This window comes from Lepisosteus oculatus, chromosome 27, assembly GCF_040954835.1.
Source record: "Lepisosteus oculatus isolate fLepOcu1 chromosome 27, fLepOcu1.hap2, whole genome shotgun sequence".
Lineage (NCBI taxonomy): Eukaryota > Metazoa > Chordata > Actinopteri > Semionotiformes > Lepisosteidae > Lepisosteus > Lepisosteus oculatus.
The window spans coordinates 8227001-8251955 of NC_090722.1; the positions used below are offsets into that span (position 1 = coordinate 8227001).

Here is a 24955-nt window from a genome sequence, read left to right on the forward strand (position 1 = left end):
TTCCAACACAAGTCATTTCCTTATCTGAGTTCAGATTATTTCTCAACGCAAGCTATATTTCAAACATAAACACAGTTGTTACATTCTTTTCAACACAATACACAGTATATAAATAATATTATCATCCTGAAACATACTGGGCATATCAAATGTTTCAATGCCAAAATAAAACATCTGTAACACCTGAGTGTGTTAGTTTGTCAGAATTATATACTATTTAGTTTAGAAGGCAGCTTTTTGTTATTTGTTTTTCATAGGAGTAATGAGTTTGAATACTGGGAAACCTTGGGGTTTTTCTGGGTGGTTAGGACAGTGGGCCTCTGGAACTTGTCTGTAAACCTGTACGTAGGGTAACTTGTACAGTATGTGGTATGTTTATGTTGCGTGTGGTATAGTGTGTGCATTATCACTGTTAATAAATGTTCAACCTACTGTGCCTGAATTAATCCTCTTTTCACCAAAGATGTGCCAGAGAATAAAGAACTCAAGCACCTCTAACCATGCTTACTGCTCAGGTATATTCTTGGCAGAAATCTTTACAAGTCGGGGGTTCTGTTTACTTATTTTACTTATTGATTTCCATAGCTGTCAATTTCCTGCTCATTCTCAATTTTGTAACCACCCGTAAGACCAGTGGTGGGTGAGTCACATTCACGTTAGACTGTTTCCTGAAATTCTCTTCGTAGGCTTTCTCATCTTAATCACAGAATCTCAAAAACCACAAGGCAGAACTCAAGAAACACAGGAAACAGGCGTGATGCCTGCTTATTGGACAGAAGACTGTCCACAGAGTCTTTATTTAACAGCTTATTTCCATTTAATTCATCAAGAATCAGATATGATCAGCACTTTACCTACAATTAGCGTACATTTTATAATTGTTTTGCAAAAGAAGTGGCTGTTCATCAGGTCTAGCCTGCTTTAAATTGTCATGTCAGGTCATTTACCAAACCGCTTTATATCATACAGTGTCACAAGATGCCGGACCCTACCCAGCAAGCATCGAGCGCAAGGCAGGGTACACCCTGGACAGGACGCCAGTCCATCGCAGGGCAAGCGCAAGCCAGTCATACATGGGGACAATTTGGAGGCCATGGTAAAGGCCGGGGTGAAATTTGATGCGGACACCGGGATAACTCCCTACTCTTATCAAGAACATGCCCGGGGATCTTTAATGACCACTGAGAGTCAAGACCTAGGTTTAACGTCTCATCCGAAAGATGGTGCTTTAAGTTGATTCTAGGTATTCTCTGTCTCGGAAGCTCAGATATCTTTCTTTACAAACTGTTGCAGGCGATTGCTGGGATCTGGGTTTTGCCTCTGGATACCCTTTTTTATAAGTGAAAAAGATCTGTAATTAAAAATTCCTGACAAAAAATGTCAGTGTTGTTGTATGTGTCAAAAAATGGTGGAAAGTTTTATTATATACCCTTATGGTATATATCAATAACATTTTATGGGTTTATTTACGATCAAAGTTAACTTTGAATCTGGACTATAGACTTTCCATTATTTACTTCTACTATCTCACTGCCTAACCACACCTCTCTTCTGTATCGGACTGTGCCTGCTACAAACTAAGACAAGCAAAAATGTAACGAATTTTATAATTTAGTAGTCCCAGTGTCGGTTGCTACATTTAATAAAGAACTACGAGAATTCCTTAATTCTTACAGTACCATCAGTGGATATTTTCTGTCAAAACCTGCAGAATTTCTGGCTGTGTACCTCAGAATCTCCATGGGTAAGCACTAAGGATCTGGACATGATCTTCACATTACCTTTATTTTACTGTATTTATCTATGTGCGATATTAATCAATAATCTAAAATCACACTATTCATTGTTAAACATGAAATATGCTTTTAAATGTGCATGAAAGTATGATTTTCTCTTTAAATGTTTTCTGCCTTTGCACTGGCACTTTAGATCATACAGGACTATATCTTATGCTGTAGATATCAGAAGTTAATTTTATACTTACAGTACATATTGCTAAACTTACATTTGCCTGACCTGAATGCTGACGGTATCGGATGTATTAGTTCAAAGAACTTCAGATTTAAACTTTTTTAACAAACATATAGGATACATTATTCACAGAAAGGTACAATCTAGTAATTAACATTTATTGTTTTTGATAAATTAGTGCATAACCTTGTTTCAAATGTAGGGTGCAGACTTCAGTCTGCATTAGTAGCACTGAAATGAATCTAGATCAAAGGGTGATTTAAATATAAATATCCTCACCTGTTTTCAGATATTATCCGTTTTTATTATTTGCTTTTTAAGATTATTATTTTTGAAAATCTGGAAACAGTTGTAATTTGACCAGTTCCTTCTCCCTTTTGTTAATGCTTTAGTGAGATAAGTTGGATAGCAGAGTAGTTACTCCCTTTGCAGGTCTCCACTGAGCTTGAAAAACACATAGAAGAAAGATTATGCTGGCAGGGTTGCTTATAATGGCGTTTCAGGACTGTGTGTGAGCCTGTCTGCTATGTTCATCATATCTACATACGATCACAGTGGTGCAAGATAGGTCTTCACATGGGCTAAGTGTTTGACCCGATATGGTTGTACCCCACACTAAAGAGAAGACGGCCTGAGAGTATAGACAGAAAATAAGATCTTGTGGGAGGTCTTATTGCATACTTTATGTTACTACAGTACATACTACTGCAATGCACTGTATTTTCTACTTTACATTATTTGTAGAGAAATGTAAAGTATGCAACATACCATATTAGTTTATTGTGCCACTGGATGTTTTATGAACTGCTTCAAAAAATGAGGCCATTACCCCTGAAACAGAAACCTATTCTCTGGCAGTTAAAAATGTGAGTTTCTATCATGGCATAGACATGCACTTTTGTGGGAAAACCAGGCAAGAAACGATTTTTAAATAAATGTTACATCTTGAGTGGGGACGTGCACCTGCTAAGGTTTATTATATATTTTTTCATCTTTCAGCCTTCTATTTTTCTTTTGCTTATTCTTCTTCTTGTTCATTTAGTGTAAGCTTACAATCTATAAAACCTTGCTTTATGAAACAGGAGTAGTGCTGTGAAAATGCTAAATCGCTTGTGAATTATAGTTTATTTGCAGCAGCAGACTAAAGATCTTTCTCTCAAGCAATTAGCTAAAAATTCACAGCTCTGTTTAAACTTTACATACTCTGGGAGTATTGTGTCATGGCGGTTCAAAGATTCTGCTCTTCATAACCTACTGTGTTTGACATCTGTGTTTGACACGTGAACTGAGATTTTGATCGAACTCGGGTCTTTGTCGAATGGCATTTTAACAATAGGAGCTCGTTTTGCTTTGTCCTTTCGTCTGAGGTCGCTCAGGTCATGAATTTAAAATATTCATGTACAGTTCTTCTTGCTGCTGTCTCTAGGTGAGGGGAAATGGACTACAAGGACCTGGTGGTGAAGCACAAAGAATCATTGCTGGAATGGACCAAAGAGAACCCAGCTCCTTTGCTGCGCTGGCTGTTTGATGAAAATGTCATCTCGGAGACTGCTTACCATGGGTTACTAGAGAAAACACAGAGCAACCGCATCATTGGGATGCTGGAAATGATCTGGAAGGATGACAGCAGTTGTAGGAAATTCATGAAGGTACTGAGAGAAGTGCAGGATTATTATCCACCTGAGCTAGAGGCCTGGCTTAATGAGTATTACAGAGAGCCAGTGAAACCAGCTCCTGCCAAGCCAAATGGTAAGACATTCAAAGCTCCATTTTAAACATGGTTTACAGTCATTCAGTCAGTTCTATAACTCAGCATTAATGTAACTTATGATCCATGAAGCTGGCTATTAGTGCCTTGAAAAATGTGGATCAGTGCGACCAATAATTAATTTCGTTTCCTCAATTAATTGATGATTAGTCAATTATGCAGAATGAAAAATGTTGTGATTAATAATACCCTCAAAGCAATTTTGTAGTTGCAAAATGGGATATTGGTGGTAGGAAATATGGTCCTATCTAGGAAAATGCTTTATTGCATGGGCAGGGACCTTGAATTGGAAAATTATTTCGAATAGGGGATCCCCTGGAAATGATTCAAGACAAGATAGTAGGAAAACGATTTAATGGAGGGAACCTAGAAACTGAAGGGAACTTCCTAACATGATTTTTGACTCTTACTGTTGGTAACAGACACTACACAGTGTAGCACAGACGGGTCAGGGCATAAGCAACCCAAACTGTAAAAGATGGTTTCTTTCCTCGTCTTCCTTCTTCTTTTCAGAAGAGAAGAAACCGAAATGTTCATTGCTCAGTATCTTAAAACCCAAGGTCAAGAAGTACAGCCTACCACAGGCATCTAAAGGTATGACAGCTTTTGGCTCAATCTAGAAGTCATGGAAATAAGTCAATTTTTCCTCTTAAAACAGGGCTATGTTGGATTTATGTATGTCTGATAACACTGGGGACTTTTTCTTTGTATCATTTTAAGCACTTGACATGCTTAAATATAAAATTATGTTGGTCTTTTGTTATTTAATTTTTTTTGTTGCATAGAACTAATTTAGTTTTTTGAGTAGCATTAAATCATTGTAGAAACAAAACAATGCTGAAACAGTACATACCTTAGATTTATTTTAGATTAATCAAATGATTAGTTACATGTACTTTTAGTTACTGCATTGTCTTGCGTTTTTTAACACTTCACTTTTTGAGCTTTTTAACAATTCTGGACAATTTAGAATACAATCAATTTTCTTAATTCATTTATTTGGATGATTCCAGAGAGGCAAATTGTATTATTTTTTATTTTAAAAGACCAAACTATATTAGTACTGTACATTGTATGGTTTAAACTGAAAGAGAACAGGCTAAAGAGTCACAGAGATCAAATATTCCTTTGATACATTAGAAACTGGAAAAATGTCAAAAGTACTGTATTAAATGAGTATTTAACTTAAGTGTACACCAAGGAAAAAAGAGACAACATTCTTGAGTCTGAGAAAAAATAAGTTCTAAATTAATATTAGCTAAGGAAACAGGTGCTAGGAGAAGTTAAGATAAACATAGTTTCAGGGCCTGATGTAATTCTACCAGTTATAGTTAAGAAAACAAGCAATATTATTAATTGGAACAAGTAATAGGTTTATGGGATGCTAAAAAGAGAAGAGAGAGCCCACATCTGAAGAAGGCTTCACAGCTGAAACGTTGTGTTTTCTCTCTTCTCTTTCCAGCATGGAATGAACCTATTGTTCCTTTGCAGACTACGCATGCCGACGTAGCTACCCACCTGTATTATTCATTGGTTGTTAACTAAACCCTTCCCAGTCGCTCAAGATAGAGCCAGTGCCTAACAACTGATTAATCGCAGCTTCTCTCCATAGAAATTATAACCAAACCAAATCAAGTAATTATAGACTAATGTACATCAATTCTATTACATGTGAGATCAAAGAAATAATAAATAAAACTGAACCAGAGGATAAATATACTTCTAGAGGAAAATTAACTTGAATTTGGAAAATTAACTTGCTTAACCAACATGATAGAGTTAAACAACAGTACTAATTGTTTAAACAGTAGTAATGGATTCAAACAGAGAATACAATCTGACATGATATTTGATAGCTTTTGATAAAGTTCTGAGTGTGATATTGAATGGAAAAATCAGATCTATGCAAAATATATTTTAGAAAACATGTGCATGTGTATGTATTATGAAATGTTTGTAATCTGTAGGTATTGTAATTATGTTTAGAAGAGGTTAAGATATGTTAATTCATAATGATTTTGTCATACAGTAGACGTATATAAACACTGTGTAACTAATCAAACATATGCTGTAATATTAGTATAGTGCAATATGGATAACATTTTGTAATGATCTTGACAACAACAATAGAAAATGTTGAATGGCTGATTTTTAAGTATACTGTACATTCCTTACACAAGAAATTTGATTTTCATTACCTGTGCTCTTTTAGATGAAGATTCAAAAGTAGCAGGAACCCTCAGACAAGCTCGGTTTAAAGGTAAGATGATGAAAACTCAGAGGAATCATGCAAAATACTGATTACTTGATTGAGTTGGAACTTCATTTTACTTTGATTCAAGTAGTAATTTGGATAAAGCATATTATTGAACATGCATATATTTTCTTGCATACAAATAGGGTTTTCCATACTCACAGGTTATTCTCCAGTTATATCCCCATTAATTCATTTATTTTATTTGTTTCAGGTACAGTAGTCCACTATAAAAGTGGCCCTTAAGTGTGGAATGAAGCACATAGAAACTAAACTGAATAATAACCAACAATGTAAATTAGCATTACAATTCTTGTTATTTTAATATTAAGAAATTAAACATTAAATAAAATAGGGCCTACCTATACTTATATATATTTATTTATTTATTTATTTATTTATTTATTTATTTATTTATTATTTTCAACCAACACTAAATCATTAAACAAGATTATAGCCACACTTAGAAAATGTTAGAATTACTTAGCAACATTTTATAGGGGGGAAGGATTCCTGGAATAATGTTACATTTGATTTTTTTCTTCATCGTATTACAGTACCACTAATCACACACAAGAAAAACATACTGAAAAGAACAGAAAAGATTGTAGACCATGTGGATGATGAGCAATCCCGGACCCACATTGAGATCCGCTACACAGACCTCTTTGTGACCGAAGAAGATGACAAGACTGAAGTCAGCCAGCATGAATACTTCTCTCTGGCCAACAGACGAGCACGTATCTACAACCACCAAAAGTTCCAGCGCATCCAACCCCAAGAGCTCCTCTCTGCTGATCCACTCACACGCAAAATCCCCAAGAGGGTGAAGGTTAAGGGCATTGCAGGAATTGGGAAAAGCATTGCCATGCAGAGAGTGATCCACGAGTGGGCACTGGGGATATCTATGAGGAACTTTACTTGTGTCGTTGATTTCACTTTTCGAGAACTCAATCTGATCACCGGCAAAGTAAGTCTCCTGGACCTCTTGAGCAGCAGGTTTAATCACCTCAAGGGTATCCTACCTGACCTGCTGAAATCACCAAAGTGTGTTCTTTTTCTGCTGGATGGCCTTGACGAATTCAAGTACAGACTTAACTTTGAAGATCAGGAGAAGCTCATCAACATCGACACAAAGGTGCCTGTGCAGGAGCTGGTGGTTTCTCTTATCAAGGCAAGCCTGTTGCCAGAAGCATCCATCATTATCACCACACGTCCATCTACCGATATCCCAAAGAAGTTTTTTCAGAAAAGTGCCATTATCCTTGGTTTTGAGAAGAAACAAGTTGAAGAATACTGCTCTAAATTCTTCAAAGACAGCCAAGTGGCTCAAAGAGTATGTAATTACATTATTGAAAATGACAACCTCTTCGGTTTATCATTTATTCCGCTGTACTGCTACATCATCTGTATGGCACTTAGTAATATATTCAATAGCCCTAACAGCCCTAAAAAACCCTTCGAGCTTAATCCACCGAAGACTGTAAGTGAGGTCTATTATTGCTATCTATACACCGTGATCAGGCACCATGCTCTTAAGGATGAGAAGAAAGATGCCTCTAAAAAACATATCTTCTCAGTGGTCAAAATGGAGCTCATGAATCTGGGAAAACTTGCCTATCACAACCTGTTGAGTAGTAAAATCCTCTTTGACAAGAAAGACTTAGAAACCTTTGGTATTAAGCCCAAGAACCTGCACAGTACTTTCTTGACTCAGATACTTATAAGGGTGAAAGAGGAACAAGTGGAAATGTTTTCCTTTTTCCACATGACAATCCAAGAGCATCTTGCAGCTCTTTATTGTGTGGTAAATCTGGGGGAGGAAGACATTCTAGAAGGCTTGGATTTCTGGTTCTTTGGTACTTCTCCCAATAACACCACCAAAGAAATCCTCTGTGACTCCACTCGACTTTTAGACAGGGACAAACTGGAAAACCTTCAAATGTTTACTCGGTTCTTCATGGGGTTAGTTAAAGCCAGACTGGAGGGAAATTTAACTGGTTTGACGGAGATCTTGAGCAACACTTTTCTAAACTCACTTAGCCAATGGTTCAAGTGTCAGTTTTCTAAGGAACTGCCCAACCCTAAAACTCTGAACCTTCTTCACTGTCTAATGGAGCTCCAACAAGACAGTGTGGCGAAGGAAGTGTCTCCAGAAATTAAAAGACTAAACCTGTTCAAAATGACACTCAACATTGTTGACTGTGCAGCTTTGTATTACATTCTCCAGTATTCACCCAACAAACTAGAAGAGCTTAACCTGGGCTATGCCAACATAGGGTACCAAGGTCTGAGAAGGCTGGGGCCCATCCTACACAAATGTGAAAGTCTCTTGTAAGTATGATTTAGTGAACCTTTAAGGCTCTTGTTATATCTACTCTTGTTTCATTTTATTGTTTTATGCTAGTTTTTTTCTAAAGCATTGTAATGACTCATGTGTAATTATGGTCAACCATGCAGTATTATTTCCTAATTTTCTTCAGTGTGGCAGCACTTTGTTGATTTTTCTTAGCAAACATATTGAAATTAGACCACACTTTCGGTGTTTTCTACATTACCTTTAATTAGATCTTAGGTTGAAATACTGGCTTTAAATAATTGCAATCAGATAAGTGGTTGCAGTTTTTTAAAATCTGTGCTATGTCACTTACTGGAATTACTGGCAACTTTGTTAGCAATTATGTAACTTTTTGAAGGCTTTCAGAAGGCTTTTACTTCTGATTATAGTATTGTTTATAGTTTGGTTATTGTACTAGCATGGTAGATTCACACAATATGTCAGGAAAATGAGCACTACAAATGGATAAACGAAGGAATGCTGAAGGATCGTTAGGGAACTGTGGAGCTGATCCAGAGAGTTAAAATAGTTGAGTGCAATGAAGTGGCAGGGCTAAATGGCAGTTAGCAGTCTCAGAGCCCAATGGAAATGGCCACACTAGATATGGAGATGTGGAGAGAGCAGCTGGCTTTGTTTCTAGAGCAGCTTTGTATATACTGTATATATATAAGTTTTATTATATTGTAACGCAACGGGGGTTCAGGCGGGCGCCCTTGCCGCATTGGGTCGGCGGCTCGAACCCGGGACTCCCGCGTCACTCAACAGGGACCCAGCCCGGTGAGCTAAAGAGAGATCTCTCTACAGCCCAGTAGCTGTAGTCCTGCTATCACAGGGAAGGGCTGTGATGTCACTGCTCTGGTAAGCCGGCTCTTACACAGTACCTGTCGGCCGTGGGCGTTACAATATATATAGTTTTATATGCATGACATCTTTATAGCTTTGTTTACTGTTTGAATATTACATTGTGTTGTCAGCTACACTGAGCACATATTGTATATCCTTGGCAATTAAACAACAACATCGGCCTTTATTTAAAAAAAAAACTAATTGATTTTATAAAGATTTTCAGCTGTCACATGTGAAGAATACTGATTACTCATCAAAAACATACATCAGTATATGATAAAAATGGGTTGAAGAATGGTGCCATTTCTGTTGCACTTTTGACAAAAGCTCCTGTATGAATAACGTAAGTGTGGGATTTACAGTAATTGTATTGTGATAGCTTCATCGAGTATTGTTTTCTGCTTCTTATTTGCACAGTTTGCGCTACAACTGCCTTGACAAGGAAGCAGCCATCTTGGAATCCAGTATTTTGAGATCCCCAGATTGTTGTGTGAAGAAGCTGTTGTAAGTTAACCTGTGAAAGCATTGCTTATGAAACTAGTAACTCATAATACAATCAATTCCCAGAGCATAAGGAAAATCAAGTAAAAAATTAATAGGCTCTTCCAGTGGCAGGCAATTTGTAGATTCTCCCTTGAAGAGCATCAGTTTCCGGATCAGAACATGCATTAGATTTCAATCCTAATGATACCTTCAGAGGAATATTCATCTTAATTCCACACACCATTTCCCTCCTTCCAAATCTGAAATGAAGGCAGCCCTTCTAGAAGAATAAAATGGGATTGAGCTGTACATACTTCAAAACTTTGTGAATTACGCAGTTCAAGTTGTTCTTGAGGATTTTAGAGAGTCACAGCAAGTCATTTTGGTGGGGATAGTAGTGCAAGTAGGTGGCTGCGTCAGCATGCGTAGGCTGCAAAGGAAGAAGTAAAGGTTTATTCCATGCTGCAAAGAGAAGAAAAGAAACTGTGTCAGACCCGAAGAAGGTTCCGCAGCCGAAACGTGTTTCTTTTCCTTTACTTGTTCCATTTCAGAGGGGACGTCTGCTATCTACTGTATGTAGTTGTGTCCATTTAACAAGAAACCATAAGTAATATAATAACTTTCTAAAATAATAATAAATAATATTATAAAGTACTATGTAAGTATGGAAGATTATGGAAGAAACCGTGATAAGAAACAAGTTAGAAAGAAAGATACAATGGACAAATACAGCTGCTCTAACCTAAAACTAATGTATTTTAAAAAGAAATGGTGTACCTTTTGTAGAGCACATGGTAACAGTTAGGTTTAGGGCCTGGAAATTCCATTTTATAAATATAAATCCACCACAAAAGTCAGATTATCTCATATAAAAGTGACTTATTTATACATTCTTTACTATTAATAACTTTGTTTCGTTTATAAACCACCATTCGCAGTCCCCAAAAAGAAAACATCAAAGTAATCTCTTCTGATGCTTGCCGGGAGAGGGTAGATGGATGGATGTAACATCTTCTGTTTCACAGCATGTGTGGAAATAACATTGGCTCAGAAGGTGTCCTGGAGCTGTGGACAGCTCTGGAAAAGAACAACACAGTGGAGGAACTCTACCTGGATATCACAGGCTTCACAGAGACAGGCACAGAGAACATCGTCAGCTGCCTGAGCCAGAACAGGACACTGAAGACACTGACGTAAGATACACCTCCTCTGTCCTCCTCGTCTTCAGGCAAGCTCAGTACAACACGGCAGTATTTGACAGCAAAATAACTACTGCAGAAACCTTTACACAATAACATTTGATCTAACCAAATGTGTGATGATTCAGGCAAACGCCGTGTCAATAATAATAAATAATAATAATAAAATAATGAGAGGAAAGAGAGGTATACCACACTGTCACCTAGTGGTAAGAAAGTACATAAGCAGGCAGTATTAGATATGATAAGTGACATTTAACATTATTTGTTATCTTTTAACATATTACCAAAATCTTGAATACACAAATTATATCCGATCTAAGGTCTGGAGGCTTGAAATGTTTGTTAGGATATAATCCCATTTCTGTTGGTATTAATTTATCTTGATTTTATAACACTGAAACAGTTCTCGTGTAGATTTGTTATTAGTTCGTGCTATTTGTGCTCTTGTTGTGTCTGCAAAGAATAAAACTGTATAATGGTATAGAAAGTGTAACATTTGAAAAGCAAGTTACCTTATGGCAAAGACATTATGAAGAGCTATAGTTTATGCAGACTTGCAGGATGTTAAAAAATTTAGAATTTGTGATCAAAATATGTGCATAATACTAAGGTAATAGTTCTTTGTTTCTGTGTATACTGTGTATTTAATCACAGGCAAGCATAGAAGTCATAACTTGTTGTTTAATTAAAACAAATATTAAAATCAGATGATGTAATTCAATCTTCCTCATTTGGCTGATACTGTAGTTTGCTTCAATCCAAGAATCTCTTCTGTTTTTTAATACGTTACCCAGCTTTAGGACCATGAGTGCACATTTTGTTTTACAGATGCCCATAACCTTTTGGTTAAATAAGTTTAGCCTTATTTCATTACTAAACACACTCGCATAACAACAATTGTGTGTGGCTTCCTCCTTAAGCCCAAACACGGATCTGAAGCACATGTAAATCCTGCAAGTAGCATATATTCAGACAACTCAAAAGCAATTACAATCACCATACGATCTTTAGGAGGGGTTTCAACGATACAAAAAAAAGACAAAAGCCAACAATACAGTTAGGTAAGCAACTTATTTGGAAGAACAAGATGTACTGTAAGTAGGTTGATGATTCACAAAATGATGAATGTGTGTAGATTTGGAGAATTTGCATAGGTTTAAATATCTTTAATTATATATATCCTTTCAGTGCAGTTTGTTTTTCTTATAGCATTGTAGGAAATGACATCGGAGAGCAAGGAAAGCAGAGGATGAGGGATCTAAGCAAACGGCGCTCCAGTCTAAAGATCATCGGGAACTTTGTGGATGATATGGGGCTGCTCGATGCCTACCTTGGCTGGGTTGAAGAACTGAAGGTGGATCGTGACCAGATGGACTCTGTGAAAAATGTCGACGCGCTGCAGTCAGTCCTACAGGGTCTGAGCCTTCCTGCACAGGGGAAAGCCGAAAACATGGAGAAGGCCAAGGAACTGAAGCAGAAAATCCAAGAACTTCTGAATGCTCCAAAAATTCCAGTGAAAAAAATATGAACTACGAAAACAATAAGTTAGACTTGTATTGTTTTCTTAAGATCTGTTGGACAGACAAGGAAGTGATGTTTTAAGGCATACAAGCTGACAGGTCCATTATGGAAAGAAAGGGGTGTATAGAACAAGTGAGTGATGAGCATGAACATATTTTGTAAGAGTACAAAGTCTTGGAAGCTCATACAATGGTTTGGGTAATTTGTTTCAGAAAACATGTAAATAATGTGTGGTTGAAATCAATCTGGTGCTACTTTACAAAAAGTTCGTTTGTTGTTTTCATAACACGTCACAATATGTAGTGGAATGCTCAGACAAAATTATTTCTATAATTGATAGAAATACAAATTTCATTAGGCATTTGAATCAATCAAAACAGGAGAATATAAATGGCTGGAGGCCTGTTCGCCTTTCTTCCTCCTTTGGTTGCTAATAGAGGTATTTTAGAGGTGTTTTTTAATTACTGCAAAGATGTTTATGCTGGAGTGACAGTTTTTTTCCTGTACTTCTTGGAAAATTTCGCCTGGGGAACAATGTACTGGTATTTAAAGTTGTACAGATTGCATTTTTTTTGCTATCACTGCAAATGGAACACTGTGAACTGTTAAATCACAAACATCTCGATTGAAAGGGTTTGTTAAAACATATGGACGACCTCCTACTTGTTCCAAACTTTTACTTAGTCAGTTTGGTGAACAGCTGGAAACGAATTTACCAAAAATGGAGATATCAGTTCTAGTTGTGCTTCCCTTTCTCTAGACACTGATGTTAATCAGAGAAGTAAGAGTAATGTGCAACGATAACAGGTCACATTGACAAAGACTATCTCCAAGAACAGCATAAGGGCAGTATGCACAATATTGACTCTCCTGGGAGAGATGAAAAAATAAGTGATAATGCTAAATCCTTCCACTGGTGATAGTGTCTTTTACTTCTGCAGAAAGGCACTACTCCCATCCTGAACAGCTGAAGATGTCTTCACTTACCCTAGATCTAAAGTCTTGCTGGGCTGCGACAACTATGTGACAACTATAAAAACATGATTTGAAAAGTAACACAGTTTCTCTTCAAACTGAGACAAACTGTTACCATTCACAACCCCTCTGTGGCTAGTTCTGTTGACTCCAACTTGCTCAGAACAGATAATGTTGTGTTAGCAGTTCACAATGTGCTGGTTTTCAAAAAAACAAATAAAATGCACATGCGCTATGTACTGCATATGTTTTTTTAAACATGCCTCTGAAAGGAGCTTCATTAGGGCATGCTAAAAACAAGACAATAGGTCACTTGTGTAAGTATCATCTTGAAAGCAGAAGTGAACAATAAGTTTGTAAAAAAAACAACAAAAAATTACACACGTCTTATGGTGGGGATAAATGGTAGTTATGTATAACTTATAGAGCATCTGGTGTTCAGTACATTAACAGTTACAGAACAGAGGGGGTGATTTGGCCTATCTAGATCATTTGGTTGTCAATATCTAATTATAAATTATAAGCACCAGAAGATATATTGAAACTGTCCTGATCCACGACTCCACAAGAGGTTGTGGCCTTGAGCACAGCATGTTTGACTTCTCATTCATCCTGACAGATGAAGTTCTGTTAAGTTCTTATTATTCTCCATGACAGTAGCAGTAGTCAGTAGTAGTCATAGTAATTATAGTAAGAGCACGTATTGTAGTAGTATGTGTCATAGGTTGTAATACTAATACTGAAAAAAACTTTCCACCTGGTTCTTGATAAGCGCCTTCTTTTTACTGTATACTAGCTTTCCATTTTATCTCAAGAGTCATGTAGAAGTAGTCGTAGAGGAACTACTGTATATCTAGCAATCATTTTGGCACTAGCCGTCATAAAGTTAGCTTTGCTGTCAAATAAGATATTAAATAAAAATAATCAGAATTAGGCCTATTACATTCTCTCACAACAAAACATTGCACAAGAAAATACAAATGTCTTCGACTTAGATGGCTGATGGTCAAAATGTTCTGAAGGCCTCAACTGAGTAAGCAGCTTTTCTTTTTTTTTATTTGCTATTTGAAGAATTGCTAGATTCTGCATATTTTTCAAACGTATTGGTGGGTTGTTGTGGCTTTAGACCACTGAAGAAGTTAAAAGTGAAAACAAATTGGAAGGTCCAGAAGCCCTGAGCTACTGCAAGTAATATACTGCCTTTCAGTACTTCCTGCTGTCACCCATGTGGAACAAAAATAAGAAAACTGTTCAGCGCCTCAGCAGCAGATATCTACGTTCTCTTGACTGTGAGAAGAAACCTTACACAGGCACGTAGGAAATAATTAAACAAAAGATGTACTGTAAGTACAAATGTTTCTGCTTATACAAATCTCTATTGCCCTCTATAATGTATATATGATTTACATTTTTATGATGTGTCATAACGTCAAAAGTACAAATGGTACATTTTGCAAACTAAACTTTAAAGTTCGGTGTATTTAAAGAATTATTGTAAACATAAGGTAAGTAAAAAACCTCTTAGCTGTGCTATTGCTTTAATTCTTCTCATAAGATGGAAAATTAAAACTTATGATGTACAATATTTACTGTATATCAAATCAGTTTACAAATTTGACTCATTAACACACAATGGACAATCTTTGAAACCATCTACTTAATAGAAGTACCACACGTGAAAACCCACTTGTGACTTTTGAAAAAAAAAATGCTTGGTAATTATGAATAAGGAAATGAAGTTAGCATAAAATAACTTTATATGGATTTATTTTGTAACATATACTGTATGATGGGATTCAACAGTTTAACATCTACTTTCAACAATGTGATTAAATATCTATTTAAGTTTAAAGAAAAAAAGAGAAAACCTAAGTTACAGTATGTCATTTGTGTAAATTTATCAAACTCAGAACTGTTATTAAGGTACACTAAAATTCTGTAATAAATTTAATAAACAACTAAGAAGTTACATAATTAATAAAAACCAAAAGAACTAATGTTTTTGCAAATAGCATTTCTGTTAGTTCATATGTGTTTTTTTTTATTGTTTTTTTTTTGTTTTGTTTTCCAATTGTGTCATAATTTGGAATTGAGGCTGTTTTACCAAAGTACAACATATTTTGCCAATTCAAAGCAATAAGAATTATGTGGGGGTTTGTACAATTTAGCTTTGTTTGTATTAACTGTTAAACTGAAGAAAGATGTTTCTATTTCTTCTTTATTAGTCATCAGTCGTTGTAATTCCTTTAGCATTTATAATTTATATTAATTTCTCAAAAAAAAGGAACCCTGTGTAAGTTGTCTTAAAGTTGAAATTACTCAACTCCCACCAACATGCAAAAGGGGAAATATACAAATTCTGTATGTCAACTTTGCCTGACATTTGGTGTTGTTCACTATCTGAAACCACTTCCATGCTCTGAGCATTAAACAATTGTAAAACAGTTGCATTTCTTTAAAACCAAGTACAGCCAATTTCTGCTATTTCCTTGTTCTCTGGTGTATTCCCAACTACTCAAATGTGAAATGTTTTATTTGTTTTTTTTCTGTCAATTTACTTTTTAATTTCTTCTAGAAAACTGTAATAATGAAAGTCTTCTTGAAGATCAAATTGTGATCAATTGTTATTTGACACTAAACAAAAAAACAGAAAATCCTTTTTGAAAATGAACAAACTTTGTTTTAAAATAACAATTTATGTTATTGTACAGTAGGAACTGCCCTGCTTAGGTAATAGACAATTGAAGGCTATGTAGCCACCATACAGTATGTTTGTGTCCAGAAACATAAGAATGGTACATGGAAAATCAACTAACCAGGGAGCATAGACAGAGGAAAAGTCACATTATTTCAGTTCCAATTTAAACTTAACTGGTGATTTTTTTATCATACTGTACGTGTACTTTTATACATATTATTTTTACTTATTATTTATTTAAATGCATTAAATCCATAAACAGTTTCAATATGTACACTATGTATCCTTTTCTACATTTTTGAATTTCTTAGTCTGTGACCCAATTGATATGCTTTAAATTTTTTTTCAGTAAAGACAATGAGTCTACTAATGAGTCCTCTTGTCCGTGTCAGCATTTTGCAAGGTAATTATTCATTTTCCCTGCATGAGATTGGTTGATTCTCATTTAATTCTGTCAAGCTCTTTTAGAGATGCATCCCGGTCAAATGAAATAAATTAGTATTTTTTTTTAATCTAATTTAAATTAGAAGCTCCAAAAGAGAGAGAGAGAAACACGATGGAAGAAAAATGTCAAAGATAAAACATCAGATGCTGAGTTACACTAAACAGTTTTACTATATATCAGCCCAGTTTTAGAAATGGTTATCATACAGTACACATTTTTCCTAAATCTTCAAGGGTTTATTGCATAAAGTTAATCCAGCTCATAACATGATATATGACTATTCAGGCCTTTGTAGCAGGAGAAAATGAAAATCAGCTCTAACTTTCACACCAAACCAGTGCAATTTTTTTAGATTTGTTTAGCTAGCACACCAGCTTCAGTTTCCCAGGATGAATTGAGATGCATCGTCAAAAGGCACCATTGGCTGCACTGATCCAAGACTTGGCAGATTTGAAAGTGACTGGATAGACCATGTAGGGTTGCTGTTGTGTCTGATCACCGCTGATTTCTCAACGTTAGTTCGGGTTTGTCGTGCACAAAATGGCAGTCTTTGGTAAATTATACACTCCCTCACTTACTCTGCCACCTCAAACGTTCTGTGATTCAAAGAGAACAGTGCAGCTGCCACAGACACAATTTCTTGTTTTTTGCTTCAACTGATTGTTAAAGCAGAGCACAAATTCTCACAAACAGGTGGCTTTCAGTCATGCTGATAACAATGCTTATCTTCATTATTCCAATGTATTATGATTTTTTTCCCCAGGTATTCTGCTGGCAGCAATGTGCAATGCATGGAAAGTCAGACTTCCACAGAGGGTTCATGCACTAGAAAGTTCCTGTGTAGTCATTCCTTGCCGGGCCATTCCTTATGATTCTGCTTACTGGTATCAGTATGACAGCATAAAGTATCTTAAGGTATATGACAAGAATGATCCGGGAGGAGTTATCGATCAGTTCAAAAGTCGCACATCATTAGTGGGGAACAAAACTACTGGCGACTGCTCTCTGAGGATCAGTAATATAAAACAGTCAGATAATTCATTATGTCTTTATGTGTGGATCTACCCAGATAAAGATCACGATGTAAAGTTCTATCACACAACTGTACAGCTTAGTGTTACAGGTAAGAGATTCAACACAACATTTCACTTAAGATTAACATTACTATACAAGATTGTCTTTATTGATTGTTCTTAATACGTCTTGAATGAACAGCTTGAAGGTACAGTGTTTAGTGTTGCTGCCAACAATTCAGAATTTGAGTGCTTTGCTGTGTGATGTGTAAGCATCTTAAACTGCAATGTCAGAAGGCAGATAGTCAGGTGATTTAGGCATGGGTGCTATCCCATTTGTTTTGACCAATGTTACTGTTTTTTTCAAGAAACCAATAAACTTAGTTTTCTGAATAAGAAGAATAGCCATGAACCAATGGCCCCAGTAGTGGAAGACAGAGGTATGTTCTATGCAAATGATTATATGCAACCTGTAACGGGAGCCGGTCCTGACTCCCGTGAAGTGCGTAGTTTAGGACCCTGTGCAGATGGTATAATCCGGAAGAGACTGGATAAGGGCTACAGTGAGAACGCGGTGAGGAATGGAAGGGATGGCGAACAGGGGGGCAGTGCCGACAGTGATCAGGGTGCTTTGGGGAGCACAGGCAAACATGTCCAAAACAGTCCAAGTAGGAAGTCCGGTGCGCAGTCCAAAATCCAAAACCAGGCGATCCATCCAGGACAAGATGATCAGAAACAGGAACAGGGACATGGAACTAGGAAATTAAAAACAGAATGACGAGGCCAGGCGCTCCGAGCCCCGGACTCAGCATTGGTCAGGACGTCGATTGGAAGCCTATGCCCTCAAGCGGCGGATGTACAGTAGGGCGACCTGATGCTATGCAGGCCTCCAGCCATCCGTCTTCCAGTGCAGAGCCCCAAAGCTTCAGAGGCACGAGGTTTAAATAATATACGGAGAAATCAGGGACAGGTGTGAGTGATATTGAAACCAAAACACAAAAAGGGTCGGACTGCCCTCTAGAGGAGGAATGACGATTGTGACGCAACTATAATGATATTGACTCTTTGTCTCTATGAATTGGGTTTTAGGCATCCCAAATATCCCAAGGATAGATCAAAGTGGTCCATTGATTGAAGGCAACATCAGTCTAAAGTGTGAAGTGAATCACACCTGTCCGTCTGTCCCTCCAATGTTCAAATGGAATCACAGCAAGGGTCTACGTCTGATACCAGAGCCTCCCACACAAGTGGAAGTGGAAGAAGGCAAATGGAGATCTGCTTCAGTCCTTCACCTGACAAGTACTTACTCGGACAATGGTGTTGATATCACCTGTGAAGCTACATATTCAGAGGTCAAGAAAGTAAAAGAAACTATAAAATTAAATGTTCAATGTAAGCCATTTTTTTAATGCACCCTTATGACACAGAACACTATCTTATACAATTCACTGTGCACAATGCTATTCAAAACATACACATTTATGCACTTCATTGATAATAATGCGGCATTAATAGGATTTTATTGACTATTTATAAATTTTATTCAAAATAGTGATGTGCTATGTGCAAAATGGTGCTATCATTTGCAGTGTATTAACTCTACAACCCTTCTTCTTCTTAGTTGAATGTTGCTTTTTGACAGCATCACGATCTGGGGCTCAGTCCCCATCGTCTTCAATGATGATGGCTTCAATGACGGGTTCAAAGTAACATTGAAAGTGCTATAATTGTCACAATTCACAATGCATTACACAAAGAAAATGTAATAAACTGTGACACTTTCTATTCTGCAGTGCAGGAAATAACATGATACAGAATGCAATGTGAGAAAACAATAAACACAATGCAAATGAAAACATAGCAAAACATTTAAGAGTAATATGATATTGTTTTACTGGGAGGACATAATTAATTGTTATTGTATATAATTATACAGAATATAATTAATCAGACTTGACTATGAACATGCTGCCAAGGATTTAATAATTAGTATTTAATGATTTAATGAATAATGAATTTAATTTAATTATTTAATAATATAATATTAGTGTTCATTTAAAATGACATATTTCCAGATTAATTTCAGAGTAAAATAATATAGGTTGACACCATGGCATTGTGGTTAACTGGAAGGGTTAACTGGTGTCAAATTGTCCAGGGGATGTGTGTACCCTGTTTCAGAATGGCATCCTGACCAGAGTGCAGTTCTGCTTTGTGCCCTGTGCTTCTTAGATAGACTCTGAGTTGTATATTAATATGTAAATACTTGTTTTACAGATGGACCCAGGGATGTCAATGTCTCTTTTTCAGGCGGACGTGCAAAAGAGGGTGACAGAACTAAGCTGAGTTGTGTAAGCGATGGAAACCCAGCACCACACATATTTCAGTGGTACCGGGTTAATGGCAACCAGATATATGACTTAAACCATCACGGTCAGTATATAGAGTTAAACCTAAGCAGAACTGACATCTATACCTGCACAGCGCAAAACAGCCTGGGGAATGCAACATCTAAGGCTCTTCCCATTCCCATTGAATGTAAGTAAAACCACCCACCACCACTCTCTGAAAAAAACATTTCTATTTCCGGTTCTCCTACTGAGCAGAGAAAAAGAAAATGAAGGTTGTTTTACAGCAAGTAGAGAAACTGGAATTGAAAATCAGAAATGTTTGCAGGCTCACATTTGTGTCACACTCCAAAGAGGAGCAAAGCTGGTAAAGGATTCAATTTCTCAACACTTTTGCAGCTAGCAGTTTTCAGCGGGGATACACTGCTGCCGTCACAAAGACATCTAAGACTGGTTCTGATCCACTCTGTCCCTCAAGCAGTCACTATAATATCACAGATTTGGACTGTTTGGACTGCCTGGTATCTAGATCATTTGGTCGCTTGCAGATAGTTGTTCAGAGGATCTAATCCAGTTATGAAGTGAATGAAGTCAATTTGCTATATTCAACACCATGGCTGGAATAACTTGATCCAAACTCCCACCTACTGTAATAATGTACTTTTTGTGCAAAACAGTGCTTTTTATTTTCACCTCTAAATTCACTTCCAAATAATTTGCTCTTTTTTCTCTAGTTCAAGTAAAAATAATGCATTGACTAATGTAAGGAAAGGATGTCTCATAGTTATAAATGAAAGTTTTGAGTCATGTTATTGGCATGATTTGACCCAAAAGGTCAAAATAACTGTTTCAGCCTGTTAAGTAGTACTGCAGCATTTTTGCTCTCTTAAAAAATAAAAGTTATGGTCTCTCCACATTACTGTGTCTTTGATTCTCAGCTTTCCAGAAAAACGTTCTAATTTTAGTACAATCTGAGATTTACATAGCTTTTTGTGTATGAGGAGTAACAACAATGTCTATCTGAAAGTTTTATTTGTGCAGCCTGATATGAAGCTCATACATAGATTTTTTTCTATTAGCATCTGCACAAGTCAAGGAAAGACAAGGAATTGACCTGTCCAGTGTTACCTCCGAGTAGCTGAAATTTTTGGGAGCAATTTCGGAAATATACAGAAATATTTTGGACTGTATCATTGCAATCTTTTCCTATATTGTATCTCACTTTTAAGCCACCACACTCTCCCGTCTCTACTGTAGATGCCCCAGACATACTGCCTGAGTCCTACTGCACCCTCAGTGGAGGAATGGTCACGTGTCTTTGTGTCGTTGATGCTAATCCTTCAAGTGACATCATCTGGAACATCAGTAGAAAATCGAACACTGAAGGTTTCAACATCTCCCAAACAGAGCAAGACAACATAGTGTCAGGGAAACTGATCGGAGGCATGATGACACAGGACAACATTTTCTGCATTGCCTTCAACGCACATGGAAGGATATCACGTCAGCTTCCATTTACAGGCAAGGGCCTTTAAATAGCCCAAGGCAAGGCAGCAACGCTGGCCGCTGCAGCACCTTGGCCCTCTACCAATCCATCCTTAATACTAATCTGTCCAGATCAAATGAAATGTAAAACTGTTGTTTTGCACACCATCTAAATTTAACACAAGACAAAACCTGCATTAATTACATAGCCAGCAGCCATATCACCCTGCATCTCACAACTGGCAACCCACTGAAGCTCAGCAGGTGTGAGCCTGGTCAGTACCTGGATGGGAGACCTCCTGGGAAAAACTAAGGTTGCTGCTGGAAGAGGTGTTAGTGGGGTCAGCAGGGGGCGCTCACCCTGCGACTCATGTGGGTCCTAATGCCCCAGTGTAGTGACGGGGACACTATACTGTAAACAGGCTCTGTCCTTCGGATGAGACGTAAAACCGAGGTCCTGACTCTCTGTGGTCATTAAAAATACCAGGGCGTTTCTTGAAAAGAGTAGGGGTGTAACCCCGGCGTCCTGGCCAAATTTCCCATCGGCCTTTATCAATCATGGCCTCCTAACAAGCCCCCTCTATGAATTGGCTTCATTACTCTGCTCTCCTCCCCACTGATAGCTGATGTGTGGGGAGCGTTCTGGCGCACTATGGCTGCCGTCACATCATCCAGGTGGATGCTGCACACTGGTGGTGGTGGAGGGGAGTCCCCATTCCCTGTAAAGCGCTTTGAGTGGAGTGTCCAGAAAAAGCGCTATATAAGTATAAGCTATTATTATTATTATTATTATTATTATTATAACAAAGTGAGCCTGTGGATTCCTATCTAAAAATGTGTTTTACTACAGTTGAAAAGATGGTTTTGAACAATAAATGTGTTGTAAAAATCTTCATATATTTCCAATTAACATTGCTTTTATATTAGTTACAGGAAGCATAGAGACAAAGATGAACATCGTTTTTGGGGGCATGGCGGCTTTTGCTGCCATGATAATCATTGGTTTGGGACTAACTGTTTTCAAGAAAATCCAAAATATGTAAGTATAGCATATTTCTTAACACAAAGGAAAGAGCTAGCAGATTCCATCAGTGGAAAACATACTGTACACAGATGTGTTGCTGAGAATCTTTCTGGGTTCAACTCTGTATCAATCTGAAAGGAACTGTCTGATGTTTTTGCCCATTGACAGAAAATGTCACTGGACATAATATGAGATAATATTCATATTGTTATATTGTTTAATGTGTCTTTGGAAGGTGAGAGGAAACCAGAGCACCTGGTGAACACCTACACAAACACGGGGACTCTACACACTAATCACCCCTGTCTGGAGCCAAACTCAAGAGCTGTCAGCAGCAGCACTATTATTTTAGACGTCATCTGTAACGTCCATTTTCTAACCGTTTTATCCAGCACAGGGTCACAGAGGGAGCCATCAATAGGTCACAGGGGGAGCCATCAAACAATAGGTGCAAGGTGGGACACACCCTGGGTGGGACACCAGGCTATCGCAGGGCACACAGAAACACATACTGTACTCATACCAGGGTCAATTTTCCCAGAAGCCAATGAATCTACCAGTTTCACAATTACGACTGTGGAAGGAAACACCTGGAGAAAAACCCACACAAAGAATGTCCAAACTCCAGGGTGATGGCACCCCAGTGTCAAAATTGAATCCAGGGCCCTATCGCTGAGAGGCAGCAATGAAAACCGCTGTATCACCCTGCCACCCTTTAGCGCCTCATCCTAATTTATTGTTGTGCTGTGTATTTAGGAAGAAAGAAAATGGCCAGAAAAACAAAACGCTCAGCCTCTCAGAGATGCGACAAGACGGAACACAGAGGGAGGGGGGATCTGAATATGTCGACTCTACAGGATTGAACCGCAGACTCAAGGAGAAAAACCCAGAGGATGAAGTGATGAAGGGTTCTGACTGGAAGATTGAGAACAACAAGGACGAGCAGGAGGAGGAGTCTGTCTACCTTGAACCCGACTGCTGCCGAGATGACACTGGGTCTGTTTATGCCAATGACATGTGCTTTAGAAGGGACTGAAATCCGGAAATGAAATATCTCCCTGTGGTCAAACTTTTGGGAAACTTTCCGCCTTAAAAAAAAATTGGATGCACAACATTTTCCCAATTTGTCTGCAGGGCAACTCAGGCCCTAAGGTCTCACATTCCTGGAAATGTATATAAAGTTAGGAACTACATTAGGAACCACACACTGCCCCTCTAACAATTGTAATCATTCTTATATAGAAGATTCACACAGATTATTATTTAATGAAAATACGCATTATAAAATGCATACACAATGAACAGGAGAAGAACAGCATATATATTGAACATGCCTAAAGTGCAATGAATCTAAAATATGGTGAAAAGCTGACAGGATGAATTTAGAAGCTTTTTTGTTTTTGCTTTAGAATCCACTTTCTTCCTCATCTCTTGATTGTAATTAAAGCATTAAAGGTGGATCGTTCCCTTATACCATAGCTTCATGAAAAACAAAGTATAGATGCATATTTTAAGTATGGTACTTTAAAACTTTAGAAACCACCAGCCTTTTCACTGTCCATTTTCGCCTGGAAGGGACGTGACTTTAAACATCTGGTATTATCTTGGAAAGTATAGACAGTACAAGCCTGGTTCAGGGCTTGAATTCAAGTTAAAATATGTTTCACCGAAGTCAATTCAATGCTGTGTCCTTACTACCAGGTTCTTTTAATTACACTTAATATTCAACAGTATTAAATTGTCACAATGGGACAGCTGTGAAAGATGGGGGGTTTTGTTAGCTCATTACAAACATCATACTGTATATTGCTAATTAAAAAAACAGTGGGAAAGCAACACAAAAAAATTGAGTGAATGTAATTAAACATGCAGAATTATATACTATATAGAGTATGTTATTATATATGCAGAATAACATAGAAATGACTTACAATAATATGCAACATAAAGCAAATTTTACTTAAAATGTATTTATTTTTTTCTGAATATACAGTACAGTAAGACTAATGAAAATAACATTTCTTTCAATTATTGAATCAAATGTATTTCTTGTACTTGTTTGTTTCACTTTATTCATTGTATTATCAATATTGTATGTAAATATAAATATACATAATATTTATATGCAGATGAATTAATAAAAAATGGTGATTCTTAAGAGACTGAGAGTCTTAAATCCACTGTCACAAACCCCTTTACTTATGAGGAATAAACCAGGGAGGCAGCTACAAGGGTATGCTTTGTGTTGATGGAGAGATTTGAGAAGATATGTGCACAGGCAACCACCAATATTTATTTAACACAGTACGTAGGAGAATATAAAATTATAAGAGTATAAGATTAGAATTTGACATTCTGAAAATCTGTTTAACATGCAAGTAACATTATTCTAGTGACCAAAATACCATATTACCTCTATAATGTAAATTCACAAACTAATCCTAGCAGTTTATCCTTATACAGTATGTATAAGTGTAACAAAACTTCCCGTCTTGGTTCACTAAGATCTTACAGTATATTCCTAACGTTTAGCAAATAATTTGGAAATCCAGTGCATTTGTGATTGTGTACTTAAAGAAAAGAA

At 37.1% G+C, this 24955-nt stretch overlaps 2 protein-coding genes across 3 annotated transcripts; both read left to right on the plus strand.

Moving 5' to 3' along the window:
• Positions 1–1564: 1564 nt before the first annotated feature.
• LOC102688886 (NLR family CARD domain-containing protein 3-like) lies at positions 1565–12401 on the plus strand. 2 transcript variants are annotated; one of them, XM_006641651.3, is made up of 8 exons: positions 1565–1744; positions 3398–3720; positions 4253–4333; positions 5952–5999; positions 6551–8327; positions 9595–9681; positions 10686–10853; positions 12072–12401. In XM_006641651.3, exons 2-8 carry the CDS (start codon positions 3408–3410, stop codon positions 12388–12390), a joined length of 2793 nt encoding a protein of 930 aa, XP_006641714.2. In that variant the 5' UTR covers positions 1565–1744; positions 3398–3407; the 3' UTR covers positions 12391–12401. The 2 variants fall into 2 exon arrangements, with proteins under 2 accessions (XP_006641714.2, XP_015224222.2); XM_015368736.2 differs by having other exon boundaries at positions 4256–4333.
• A 2209-nt stretch (positions 12402–14610) lies between these two features.
• Positions 14611–24377, plus strand: LOC107080073 (B-cell receptor CD22-like). Its single transcript, XM_015368702.2, has 8 exons — positions 14611–14701; positions 16406–16459; positions 17265–17624; positions 18604–18906; positions 19792–20052; positions 21120–21383; positions 22275–22386; positions 23128–24377. The coding sequence occupies exons 1-8, from the start codon at positions 14695–14697 to the stop codon at positions 23405–23407; spliced, it is 1641 nt and encodes a 546-aa protein (XP_015224188.2). The 5' UTR covers positions 14611–14694; the 3' UTR covers positions 23408–24377.
• Positions 24378–24955: the final 578 nt, after the last annotated feature.